General features: G+C 50.4%; 1 protein-coding gene across 9 annotated transcripts in view; it reads left to right on the top strand.

Annotated features, from left to right (window-relative positions):
* Nucleotides 1–12,500, top strand: part of slc10a7 (solute carrier family 10 member 7) — a 61,858-nt gene that overhangs the window by 30,223 nt on the left and 19,135 nt on the right. For all 9 annotated transcript variants that reach the window (XR_004766304.1, XR_004766305.1, XM_035427479.1 and 6 more), the window contains 2 exons: nucleotides 10,314–10,349; nucleotides 11,909–11,992. Coding sequence is in view for 7 of the 9 variants with exons in the window: in XM_035427479.1 (XP_035283370.1) it covers nucleotides 10,314–10,349; nucleotides 11,909–11,992 (120 nt within the window). In the remaining 2 variants the exon portion in view is untranslated. The remainder of the gene's footprint in view (nucleotides 1–10,313; nucleotides 10,350–11,908; nucleotides 11,993–12,500) is intronic.

The following is a 12,500-nucleotide window of genomic DNA, read 5'->3' as shown; positions in this document are numbered from 1 at the left end:
GCTCCTGTATGAGCGAGTCCTGCAAGCACTGCACACGCCCCAGTGACTCCTGTGCTTACCTTCTGACTGTCCGACAGAACGGTGCCATTTCAGTTATTCTTACTTCACACTAGTCCTGTTTCTAGTCTTTGAGACCAGGGTCCTTCTGCCAAAAGCTGCACCTGCTCGTTCCCCTGACTGCTGGATAGAGCTGTGCCTTCTGCCTCCCCCTTTGGGACGATTGATTCACTGGTTATCGATGAGAATCAGCCGAGCTGCAAAAAAGTGCAACTAATGTGCTTTTCTTCCCCCCTTCCCCCTCCCCCTCCCCCTCCATCAGACCCACTTTCCCCTATCAATTAAAGCTGTGGGACAGGCCCGAGACAGGTGGGAGAGGGCGATATGTCCTGACCTTAAGTACCTCCCCTCTGCAGGCCTTTTGGCACAGAGGCCCGTCCCAGCAGACCGGCAGGCTGACACCCCCCCCCCCCCCCCCCCCCGCGTCTGTAAATCAATACCCGCCTGACACCGTACAAACGATGGGGAGCCGCGCATGAATCACAGCGAATCACAGCCAGCGCGGACGATCCTGAGCACCGCGCGGAGCCTCTGGGGGCGGGGCTTAGCGGAGCCCCTGTGGGGCGGGGCTTAGTGGGCCGGGGCTTAGCGGAGCCCCTGTGGGGCGGGGCTTAGTGGGGCGGGGCTTAGCGGAGCCCCTGTGGGGCGGGGCTTAGTGGGGCGGGGCTTAGCGGAGCCTCTGTGGGGCGGGGCTTAGTGGGGCGGGGCTTAGCGGAGCCTCTGTGGGGCGGGGCTTAGTGGGGCGGGGCTTAGCGGAGCCCCTGTGGGGCGGGGCTTAGTGGGGCGGGGCTTAGCGGAGCCCCTGTGGGGCGGGGCTTAGTGGGGCGGGGCTCAGCGGGACCTCTGTGGGGCGGGGCTTAGCGGGACCTCTGTGGGGCGGGGCTTAGTGGGGCGGGGCTCAGCTTTTTGAATGCTTGCTTATTGTGTTGCTTGGCAACAATAGTGATATTGACCTTTTCATATCTGTGATCCAGTTTTTTCTTGAACATTACATAGTGTCTCGAAGGCATTGCTACGGTTGTGTTTTACTAAGATGCCCATAGCAGCAGGTCATGTCTTTGTCATCTTATTGTAATCAAATGTATTGTAATTTAAATTCTGAGGCATGTGACCAGAGTTCCTTAAAATATCTGGATTAAACTGTGGCATGCCGAAGTGGCATATCTGAGCTTTCATTTTAATGGAAATATACTTGTGTACAAAGTGTTAGCGAAGTGCATTCAGCTGTATTGGTACACCATGTTTGTTTGCTCATTTGTTTGATGATTAACATCTGTTGTTAACGTTTAAGGAGTCAAAATCATATGTCAAACTATTTTGGCTAAACCTAAATGAGCAGATTTTTCAGAGTAGATGCCGCCTGATGTTTGTTTCTCAACTTATTTTCCTTCTAACTGGGTCACTCTGTCAGGGTGTCAAGAATCAAAAACTATGGAAACTATGGCACATTTTCTTTTGATTCCTCAGGTGTGACTCTGACAAAATTAGCTCAGGTAATGTTATTGTGTACCCTGCCCAGGAGGATTAGTCGGTATAGATAATGGATGGATGGATGGATGTTATTGCGTCATATTCTGCAGCTGTGAAATGCTGGTGTAAAAGTTAGTATTGTGTGTTTAGTTCATTTTCTTTCTCAACCAAAAAAAGAAAATACAACTTTTAACATTTTGCAGCGTGTGCTGTGAAACACAGCAGTCCTGTCTGACAACATGACGAAAGGAGAGATTGAAACAGACGTGTGCTGACTGGGGGTGTGTCGAGGGGGGGGGGTGCGCTGGGGAGGTGTGGGGGGGGGGGGGGGGTTTGTTCAGCTCCTGTCCCCGGAATGCATCCGGATGGCAAACCTGTATTTTTGTTCCTTTTAAGAAAGCCTTTAGTAGACAGTGAGGTGCCCCCCCCCCGCCCCCCTCCCCCCGCCCCCCCGCAGTAGCGCTATATCGCCATGCATAATTGATGGGCTGAGGCAGGTAGGCAGTGCGCTACACGTGTAGTCTGGATTCCCCTGGAGTTCCACATGCTCTGTTTCCGCCTGGACTCCGGCCTCCGCGCAGCTGTTTACACGGCCTCCAACTGTGGGGGGTGTAGCGGGGTGTAGCGGGGGGTGTAGCAGGGGTGTAGCTGGTGGTGTAGCGGGGTGTAGCGGGGGGTGTAGCAGGGGTGTAGCTGGTGGTGTAGCAGGGTGTAGCGGGTTGTAGCTGGTGGTGTAGCGGGGTGTAGCGGGTTGTGTAGCAGGGTGTAGCGGGTTGTAGCTGGTGGTGTAGCGGGTTGTGTAGCAGGGTGTAGCGGGGTGTAGCAGGGGTGTAGCTGGTTGTGTAGCAGGGTGTAGCAGGGTGTAGCTGGTGGTGTAGCGGGGTGTAGCAGGGTGTAATGTGGTGTAGCGGTTGTGTAGCAGGGTGTAGCGGGTTGTAGCTGGTGGTGTAGCGGGTTGTGTAGCAGGGTGTAGCAGGTTGTAGCTGGTGGTGTAACGGGTTGTAGCTGGTGGTGTAGCGGGGTGTAGCAGGGTGTAACGGGTTGTAGCTGGTGGTGTAGTGGGGTGTAGTGAGGTGTAACAGGGTGTAGCGGGGTGTAGCGGGGTGTAGCAGGGTGTAACGGGTTGTAGCTGGTGGTGTAGTGGGGTGTAGTGGGGTGTAACAGGGTGTAGCGGGTTGTAGCTGGTGGTGTAGTGGGGTGTAGTGGGGTGTAACAGGGTGTAGCGGGTTGTAGCGGGGTAAGCAGGGTATAGCAGGGTGTAGCAGGTTGTAGCTGGTGGTGTAGCGGGGTGTAGTGGGGTGTAACAGGGTGTAGCGGGGTATAGCAGGGTGTAGCAGGTTGTAGCTGGTGGTGTAGCGGGGTGTAGTGGGGTGTAACAGGGTGTAGCGGGGTATAGCAGGGTGTAGCAGGTTGTAGCTGGTGGTGTAGCGGGGTGTAGTGGGGTGTAACAGGGTGTAGCGGGGTATAGCAGGGTGTAGCAGGTTGTAGCTGGTGGTGTAGCGGGGTGTAGTGGGGTGTAACAGGGTGTAGCGGGGTATAGCAGGGTGTAGCAGGTTGTAGCTGGTGGTGTAGCTGGTGGTGTAGCAAGTAAACCTGCTCTTATCCCTCAGGTAAACCTGCCCTCTCAGCCTAGGTCAGTGATGTGGCTCACGGCTGCATGTTGTGGTCATTCATGTTACAGCCTCTGTGGATATCGACTAGTTAAGCTTATATTCATTTTACATTGCAATGAAAAGTCTGTGAATAAGGCTTCTATACACAAACCAGGGCTGTAATGGGCCAGATTTCCTGCCATCGCTTCATTCGCGGTGTTTTCTGTTCTTTGTGTTACAGACAGACGCTGTAGAACGTGAGCGCTGTGTAGCTCTGTGAGCAGGTGCTGCTGCTCTACCTGTTGAGCTCAGTGTGGCCCTGGAGCCCTCTGGTGACGGGCCCATTGATTGGTCCTGCAATGCGTGTTTGAGTGATGGGGTGGGGGGGCGGGCTCAGGAGCGCGGGGGGGTGGGTTCGGGAGCATAGGGGAAGGGGCCGGGGGGGGAGCCGTCAGATCTGCCTGATCGCACCGTAGTGAAGCTGCCCTCCGTCCGATAGCTGGCCCTCACCTCTCAGCGTACCAGCGTGCAATCAATCTGCCCCTTCAACCTGCCTCTCTCTCTCTCTCTCTCTCTCTGTATCTCCCCCCCTCTCTCCCTCTCATGTCCCCCTCCCCTCCCATAATGCACCAGGGCAGCCCTCGCGTGTGAAAGCGGGGCCCGGAGCGCTTTCCACCACGCGCGGCCCTGCACGCTGAAATGCGGGGTTAATGAGCCCCCCCCCCGAAACAGGCGTGTCAGCTCAGAGAGGAGCACGCACACACACACACACACACACGCACACAGATACGAATGCACACACGCACACACACACACACACACACACACACAGATACGAATGCACACACGCACACACACACACACACACACACACACACACACACAGATACGAATGCACACACGCCCACGCACACACACACACACACACACACACGTGGACAGACCGGGCGGGGCGTGAGGTCGTTTTCGGGCGGGGGGGATTTGGCGAAGGGCGCCGCCCCCGGGCCGAGCAAGCGTGGAGCGCTCTGGAGGAACTGGCTGGTTACCACGGCGATATCGCGGCCGACGGTCGGACCTCCTTTCCTTAATAACAGGGATATGTTTCCAGAGGGCCCCATAACGCTGATACATACTAATGCATCACCTCAGCCGCTCTCCCGCTGAGCCTTCCACACATCTCATATCTGCAGCCCGATGCAGCCCAGCCATAATACAGCTTACCCTTCACATCCATTAGCAAAATTAAACCAGAGTTTTTAAAGTTACTCCAATAGCAAAATTAAATGAGTGTTTTTTCAAATTAAATTAGATATTATTTATTTTTTATTTTATTATTACTTGGATTTTTTATTGATTTCTTCGCTGTGGAGCTTTCTCAGTGAAAATACTTGGTTCTGAGCAGAGCACAGCGCTTTTAGATTGAACAGCGGGCTGCTCTGCCCCATCGCGCGGGGTTTTGACCTTTTGTTCAGTAAAGATTGTCATTTTCAGCTGCATCTGTTTCTGTGGAAACACATCACACCTTAATCCTCTTCGCGCGTGATCCGCGGGCCGATTATGGGATGGATTACGGGCTGAGAGGCCAGCGCGGCTCGGGACGGGTGATGCGATGCTCCTGTGAGCCCCTGCTGCGGCCCGCCCAAACTGCCCAACCTCCCCCGGCTCTGCATCCCCACGCGGTGCCACCGCGCCCTGACAGGCGGGCAAGCGGGGGCAGCGGGCGGGTGGGCGGGCAGGCGGGCGGGGGGGGCACGTGAGTGGGGGGGGGCTGGATTATTTGGTGTTGAAAGGGTTGGCGTTGGCTGCTTACGCGCTGAACACTGTAACAGTGCCGTTGGTGTTCAGTCTGCCGCTTGTGCTGCATGAACACACACCTTCATGTCTGGCAGTGTGTGCTGTATGAACACACACCTTCATGTCTGGCAGTGTGTGCTGTATGAACACACACCTTCATGTCTGGCAGTGTGTGCTGTATGAACACACACCTTCATGTCTGGCAGTGTGTGCTGTATGAACACACCTTCATGTCTGGTAGTGTGTGCTGTATGAACACACACCTTCATGTCTGGTAGTGTGTGCTGTATGAACACACACCTTCATGTCTGGCAGTGTGTGCTGTATGAACACACACCTTCATGTCTGGCAGTGTGTGCTGTATGAACACACACCTTCATGTCTGGCAGTGTGTGCTGTATGAACACACACCTTCATGTCTGGCAGTGTGTGCTGTATGAACATACACCTTCATGTCTGGCAGTGTGTGCTGTATGAACACACACCTTCATGTCTGGCAGTGTGTGCTGTATGAACACACACCTTCATGTCTGGCAGTGTGTGCTGTATGAACACACACCTTCATGTCTGGCAGTGTGTGCTGCAAGGCCATAATTTGAATGAATAACCCAGCGTTTTGAGTCGGATTTTTGGAATGTTTTCTAAACTCAATATGAGCATTCTGTCAAGAACTATTAACCAGTACGAGTCAAACCATTTGATTGACGTGTATATCTGACTGACATGATTGTTGAATAACACTTCAGGTTTGAGTACAGAAATGTCATTGTTCACAAGTACGTGTCATGATCATTTCCCATAAAGGACAACAGTCAGCAAATTAAATAGAGAATTAAGTAAGGGGTCAGATGAAGTCTGTTGGCATGAGGGGAAATTAAAGCTGCGTGAAGCTCAGGGTGTTACGCCGCCCCCCAAAATAAAGACGGGGGGGTCAGTGGGGCTGCCTGCCGCGGAAGCAGCGAGACCTGAAGTCCAACTGAAGGACAAAAGCGCCATCTAGAGGAGCGATTTATTAGTGCCGCCCCATGGATTGGAGAAAAACAGAGCAATAGGAGTATTCACCTCGACCTCTACTCAACCAGTCAACAACCAGTCCAATAATCATAGAAATAAACAAGACAAACCAATAATCAAATACCTACTTTATTTATAACAAGACAAACCAGAGTCGGTCAGTCGGGGCAGGAGCTGGTCAGTCGGGGCAGGAGCTGGTCAGCCGGGGCAGTAGCTGGTCAGTCGGGGCAGGAGCCACTCAGTCACTCGGGGCAGGTGTAGTTTGTAAAGGGGGAGTATGCTTTATATTTGGGCTCAATGGCAGATTCTGGGCCCCTTCGAATTTCCAATTGAACTTTTTGGAAACCTGAATGTGTCGATGATATTTATAGTTATAACCTTTTTCAACTTGTTCTGAGTTGGAAATTTGACTTTAGCTGCTTAATATCTAGGATGTTAAATTTAAACTACTTTGGTGGTGGAAACATTTGAGCAAAGCAAGCAAGTCACTTGTGTTAAAAATAAGAGAGATGTAAAAAAAATCTCACCATTTTTTACATTATGAAGACTACGCCATCTACTGGCTATAACAGCAACTGAAGTATTTCTGTCCATCTCCCCCCTCCACACACACACATGCGCACGCACACTCACGCACAAACTATATTACAATAACAATATATAACAATATTGTTGAATTATGTAATACATTTTTTATTTAGTAAATAATTTTGCTATTCAGTAATTTTTTTAGCATATCATGTATTATACTATTTCTGAATTTTTTGGTTTTCATAAAAAATTTGTTAAACAAAATATTATTACTCAGATCACTTGCATGGTCTGTACACGCTCAGTATATTTTCGGTTCTAAATCACATGGGGTTTATAAATTTCTGATTTGGTGTTTGTCTGCAGGAAGAACTACACCGTACTCATTTGGTTATTGTGTATCTTCTTTTTTCTCGGCAGTGGTATGTTCTTCAACAAATATGAGTTGTCCTTTTAATTTGTCTTTTGGTTTAATTTTTTATATTTATTCTTGTATTTGTAAGTGATGCATGTTCTTGATAATCCGGGTTTAGTCAAAGAGCAGAAACGTGTGCATGTAGCCAACTTGCATTTAGCTGTTGATGCTAAAAGTTTATTTGACAAACACACCGTTATGCGATGAGCCGTTGTACGGGTCAGCTTCATTTATGGGCGCCACGTTTTATTATTATTATAATAATAATAATAATAATATTAATAATACATTTATTTTATATAGCGCTTTTCATGGTCTCATAGACGCTTTACAATAAATGGTACATACATACTTACATACAATGAAACATACAATTTATGAATTTGTAACTATTCCCACCCTTAAATCAAGCCGTTTTTTATTAAATAACTTTATAGATTTGACGCTCTGGTGAAATGTACTGGGCTGAGGGGAGAAGGAACAGGACTTAGACACGAGCAGGTGTCTGTCTTTGAGAAAACCTTTGATATTTTAATAGTTGTCTTTCGTGTGGCATGTTAGGCCTAATATAAAAGTTCTGTGATGTAGAGGGTGAGGGAATGTGAGTAAGGAGGAGGTATTGTGAGGCTACATGACTGCATGGCTAAGTGCTGCTCTGATGGTCGTTATAATTAGCCTGGCTGCGTGTGCCGTGCAGCTGAAGAGAATCAGCACACGAGCGCAGGAGCTTTCAGCGAAGGAGTCTGCCAGGCAGGAAGGAGGCCGCCAGGCGAGCCAGCTGTCTGTCTCCCCCTTTTGTTTTCTCAAATTGGAGCTTTCTTCCTCGCAAATCGCAAAGTTTTCTTGAGGAAAGTATTTTTTAAACACCCACTTCCCTTGGGTTGTGCTCATGTGACACTGTTTGAAATGCACAGTGCTGACAGTGCTGCAGAAGTCCTTGTTTTCCGTGGGGAGTTTTGGAGAGAAACTGTTGAAGTTGTTGAACTGTGCATTTGGAGAGCAGTTTGTTGTAGGGTGGCAGTAATGCAGAAGGTTCTCTTTGTTGTTGCCGGTAAAGGTGATGAGCACGTTTCGCTTTATTCAGTAGGATGTGCTGTGCCCCCCCCCCGCCCAGTTTGTTCCATTCGGGGGGGCCTGTTAGCCCAGTACACAGGGGAACGGAGGAAGCCAATCAGTGTTCCTCTACCTCACCCTGCACTGGAGTACTGGGTTTAATGGTGTTTAACTGTTACCCTGATAGCTGTGTAATTACATTGTGTTACATAGTAAGGACACAGGGACTGCTGTGTTTGAACACTTTGAACTCACTGTAAAGCTGTGGAATTGTATTTGAACAGCAGAAAAAAAAATCCTAGATTGCGTTGTTGGCTAAAAACAGGAATGAAAAGAGTCACACTTAGCAGGCTTACGGATAGCGGCGCTGCATCAGTAATTACTGTGTAATTACTGTGTAATAACAGTTGTTAATATCACAATGTGAAGTGGAGGAGTCAGCCTATAAGCAGAGGTGTGTTTGCTCTTTGTTCTGATTCTGTTCCCATCATGCACCTTATGTACCATAGAAATCCCCCACTAATCTGGCAAAACAGACTCAATTAAGTGTCTGAATATTGTTCCAGAGTTTATTAGAAGACAGTGGAGGTTAAAAAAAATGAAAGTTACATTGCTGGCTGCCATATCCACATCTCTGGAAAAAAAACTACAGATATATCGTAGCAATAATTTTCTATTATTAATGTTTGGTACATTATAAACATTGCCTAATTTAATTACAGTTTGTTCACTTCAGTGTAATTTCTGTAACCTGTTACTTTCTGAAACTTGAATTGTCCAAAAATGGCAGAGAGTTTTTGAATTTGAGATGCAAGTTCAGAATTCAGTGCTCAGATAATGACTCTCTTACATAAACAAACTTCACTGGGTGCACCCTGACCAGGGGAGAGAAACGGACTTCACAGGGTGCACCCTGACCAGGGGAGAGAAACGGACTTTACTGGCTGCACCCTGACCAGGGGAGAGAAACGGACTTTACTGGCTGCACCCTGACCAGGGGAGAGAAACGGGCTTCACAGGGTGCACCCTGACCAGGGGAGAGAAACGGACTTCACTGGGTGCACCCTGACCAGGGGAGAGAAACGGACTTCACTGGGTGCACCCTGACCAGGGGAGAGAAACGGACTTCACTGGGTGCACCCTGACCAGGGGAGAGAAACGGACTTCACTGGGTGCACCCTGACCAGGGGAGAGAAACGGGCTTCACTGGGTGCACCCTGACCCTGACCCTAACCCTGACCAGGGGAGAGCAGCTTTTTGGCTGACTTGGGCACAATGCTTGGCCAAGTTTCCATTTGTATTTTTCATTTGACACTGTTCCTGTTGAGTAAATTATAAACCAAAAAGCTTGATTTAATTAAGATGAGTGTTTTTCAGGGTGTACTTACTGTGCAGAACTGAAGCTGTAATGTATGTATTTGGTTTTATGGGTTGAGCGGGTACTTTGTGAGCGCTGGCTTCAGTGCGGCAGCGGGTGCTTTGGGAGCGCTGGCTGTAGTGTGGCAGCGGGTGCTATGTGAGCGCTGGCTTCAGTGCGGCAGCGGGTGCTTTGTGAGCGCTGGCTGTAGTGCGGCAGCGGGTGCGGCAGCGGGTGCTTTGTGAGCGCTGGCTGTAGTGCGGCAGCGGGTGCTTTGTGAGCGCTGGCTGTAGTGTGGCAGCGGGTGCTATGTGAGCGCTGGCTGTAGTGTGGCAGCGGGTGCTATGTGAGCGCTGGCTGTAGTGTGGCAGCGGGTGCTATGTGAGCGCTGGCTGTAGTGTGGCAGCGGGTGCTTTGTGAGCGCTGGCTGTAGTGCGGCAGCGGGTGCTATGTGAGCCCTGGCTTCAGTGCGGCAGCGCCTTCCTGTCCTGGCGCAGTCGGCTCTTACGGCGCGGAGCTTTTTGTGTTTCGGCTCCTCCGTGTTCCTCCGGCTCTTTGAAGCCGCTGGGACTCCATCGCTGGCTCCTCGCTGTCAGCAGCGCCCCCCCTGCACGCGTGGGACGGCCCACAGAGGTGCAGAGGCATGCGAGCGGTGGGGGGGCGGGGGGGGTGCTTTCAGAGCGCTACAGCGCGGGTTCCGCTCGCGCTCGTCTCGCTTCCCTCCGTCTGTCTCCCCTCCACGAATCCTGACCTAGATTCCATCATTCCCTGTCACAGCACCCAGCACACGAGCATCAGCGCGCAGCCGAGCCGAAAGATCCTTAAAAGAGCAGACGGCTGCGTTTCACTGCAGCCTGCTCTGAATTTCTCATTTAATGAAAGGACTTGGGCTACTACAAGAATCTGTATGGCTTTACCCATTTAGCCGAAGCTATTTGGAATTGTGATAAAAACACTGTTCTGACGGGCTGTTGTGTCAGCTGTATGTTGGTAATTATCCTGTATTGATGTGTGTTTTTATGTTTTTCAGGGTATAATCGTCACCCCGCTGCTGCTGCTGACATTTGTAAGTACACCTCTTCTTTAAGGCGGGGGGGGGGGGGGCGGGGGGGGAGTCCGGGGGCCACGGGCCTGAAGTCCTCCCGCATGTCCCTTCCACCCCAATCAGCCACCTGATTTCACCCATTAATTCTGCCTACTGGCTGAAGAATTGTGTACTTATTAAATCCAGGTGATTGAAACAGAACACTGGGGCAGACTGAACCTGGATTTATCACCTCTGCTGTATTTTTGAGTGTGACTGCCGAGCTGAGCGTTGCGTCGCTAACGATGGAACCGCGGAGACCTCTTTAGCTCCCGCTGGCACGGCACGGCACGGCACGGCACGGCACGGCTAGACCAGCTGAGCGCTACAAACCGCCGCTCGCTCTGTCTGCTAACATTGCATCAGAGCAGCGCTAGCTTACATCACTCCCTAATTATGATTCACTTAGCCTTCCCAGCGTCCTCCCTGATTGCCGTACATTTTAATTAGACAGACTTCATTAGTCTTAGCGAGGAGGCAGAGGTTGTGTCCTGTCGAAAGGGACTGTGTGAAGTATTAGCAGTATATTAGTTTTTACACTTATCAGCCGATTAATTATCTATGACAAGCCTACTGAGCTGACAAGGCAGTTCATTAATGAAAAAAATATACGGGACAGGCAAATATTCTTCTAAGTCCGCTACATGTAACTTGTGGAGGCTCTGTAGTAAAAAGCAAGCTGAGTGGAATAAAACTAAGGAGAACTAAAAAATGCACACATATGTATTTTTCATTTTATGAGGCTGTAAAGCTGGGAATTGTTATTTTATCTCAGTTTTACTGTAGTTTCAGTCTCTCCTCCTAGGGCCAAAACACTTTTTTTACATACATTACCCATTAATGGAGCTGCGTTCCTTAGTCTGCCTCTTCTCTAATTAGTTACCTCTCACACAGCACTTCTGCCCACAAGGAATTTAAAGTTTATTCTTTTGTACGCTACTGTACGTAATCCACTTTCATACCCTTTCATCCAAATCCAAATTAAGTTGATACATGTACTGCTCCTAAATAACATGCTCTCTTTTTACTTCATTTTCTTCCTCATTCTTGTCTGGCCTTCATATTGCATATGGGGTTTGTGGGGTATTATTTGTCACACAGTGAAGTGTTTGTGGGGATTTAGTTCCCCCACAGTGAAGTGTGTGTGAGAGGTATACTCAGGGGTGTGTGTGTGTGTGTGTGTGTGTGTGTGTTTGTGTGTGAGGTATACTCAGGTGTGTGTGTGTGTGTGTGTGTGTGTGTGTGAGGTATACTCAGGTGTGTGTGTGTGTTTGTGTGAGGTATACTCAGGTGTGTGTTTGTGTGAGGTATACTCAGGTGTGTGTGTGTGTGAGGTATACTCAGGTGTGTGTGTGTGTGTGTGTGTGTGAGGTATACTCAGGTGTGTGTGTGTGTGTGTGTGTGAGGTATACTCAGGTGTGTGTGTGTGTGTGTGTGTGAGGTATACTCAGGTGTGTGTGTGTGTTTGTGTGAGGTATACTCAGGTGTGTGTGTGTGTGTGTGTGTGAGGTATACTCAGGTGTGTGTTGGTTCTCCTGCAGCTGGGCTCCTCCTCCTCAGTGCCCTTCAGCTCCATCTTCTCTCAGCTCTTCATGACGGTGGTGGTGCCTCTCATCGTGGGCCAGGTGAGTCTCTGCCCTGGTACCGGATCTATCCTGACAGACTCATGCCTGCTCCAATCAGGAGGAGCCGGAACCGCTTTCACTTTCCCGCCAAACGTCTTCTTCTCGCGGCGCCGCTGCAAACATGACAGCTGCAGCTGCCTCAGCTAACGTTCTCCCTGTCCCTCTCTTCGTCCCTCTCCCCGTCCTTCATCCCCCTCCCTCTCCCCATCCCTGTCTCCGTCCCTCTCCCCATCCTTCTCTCCGTCCCTCTCTCCGTCCCTCTCCTCGTCCTTCATCCCCGTCCCTCTCTCCGTCCCTCTCCCCGTCCCTCTCTCATCCCTCTCTCCATCCTCCTCCCCGTCCCTCTCCCCGTCCCTCTCCCCGTCCTTCTCCCCATCCCTCTCCCTGTCCTTCTCCCCATCCCTCTCTCCGTCCCTCTCCCCGTCCTTCTCCCCATCCCTCTCCCTGTCCCTCTCCATCCCTCTCCTCGTCCTTCTCCCCATCCCTCTCCCCATACTTCTCCACCACG

The sequence above is a fragment of the Anguilla anguilla genome, chromosome 7 (genome assembly GCF_013347855.1).
Source record: "Anguilla anguilla isolate fAngAng1 chromosome 7, fAngAng1.pri, whole genome shotgun sequence".
NCBI lineage: Eukaryota > Metazoa > Chordata > Actinopteri > Anguilliformes > Anguillidae > Anguilla > Anguilla anguilla.
The sequence above is the reverse complement of the archived record's forward strand: the minus strand, read 5'-3'. Positions and strand labels throughout refer to the sequence as shown.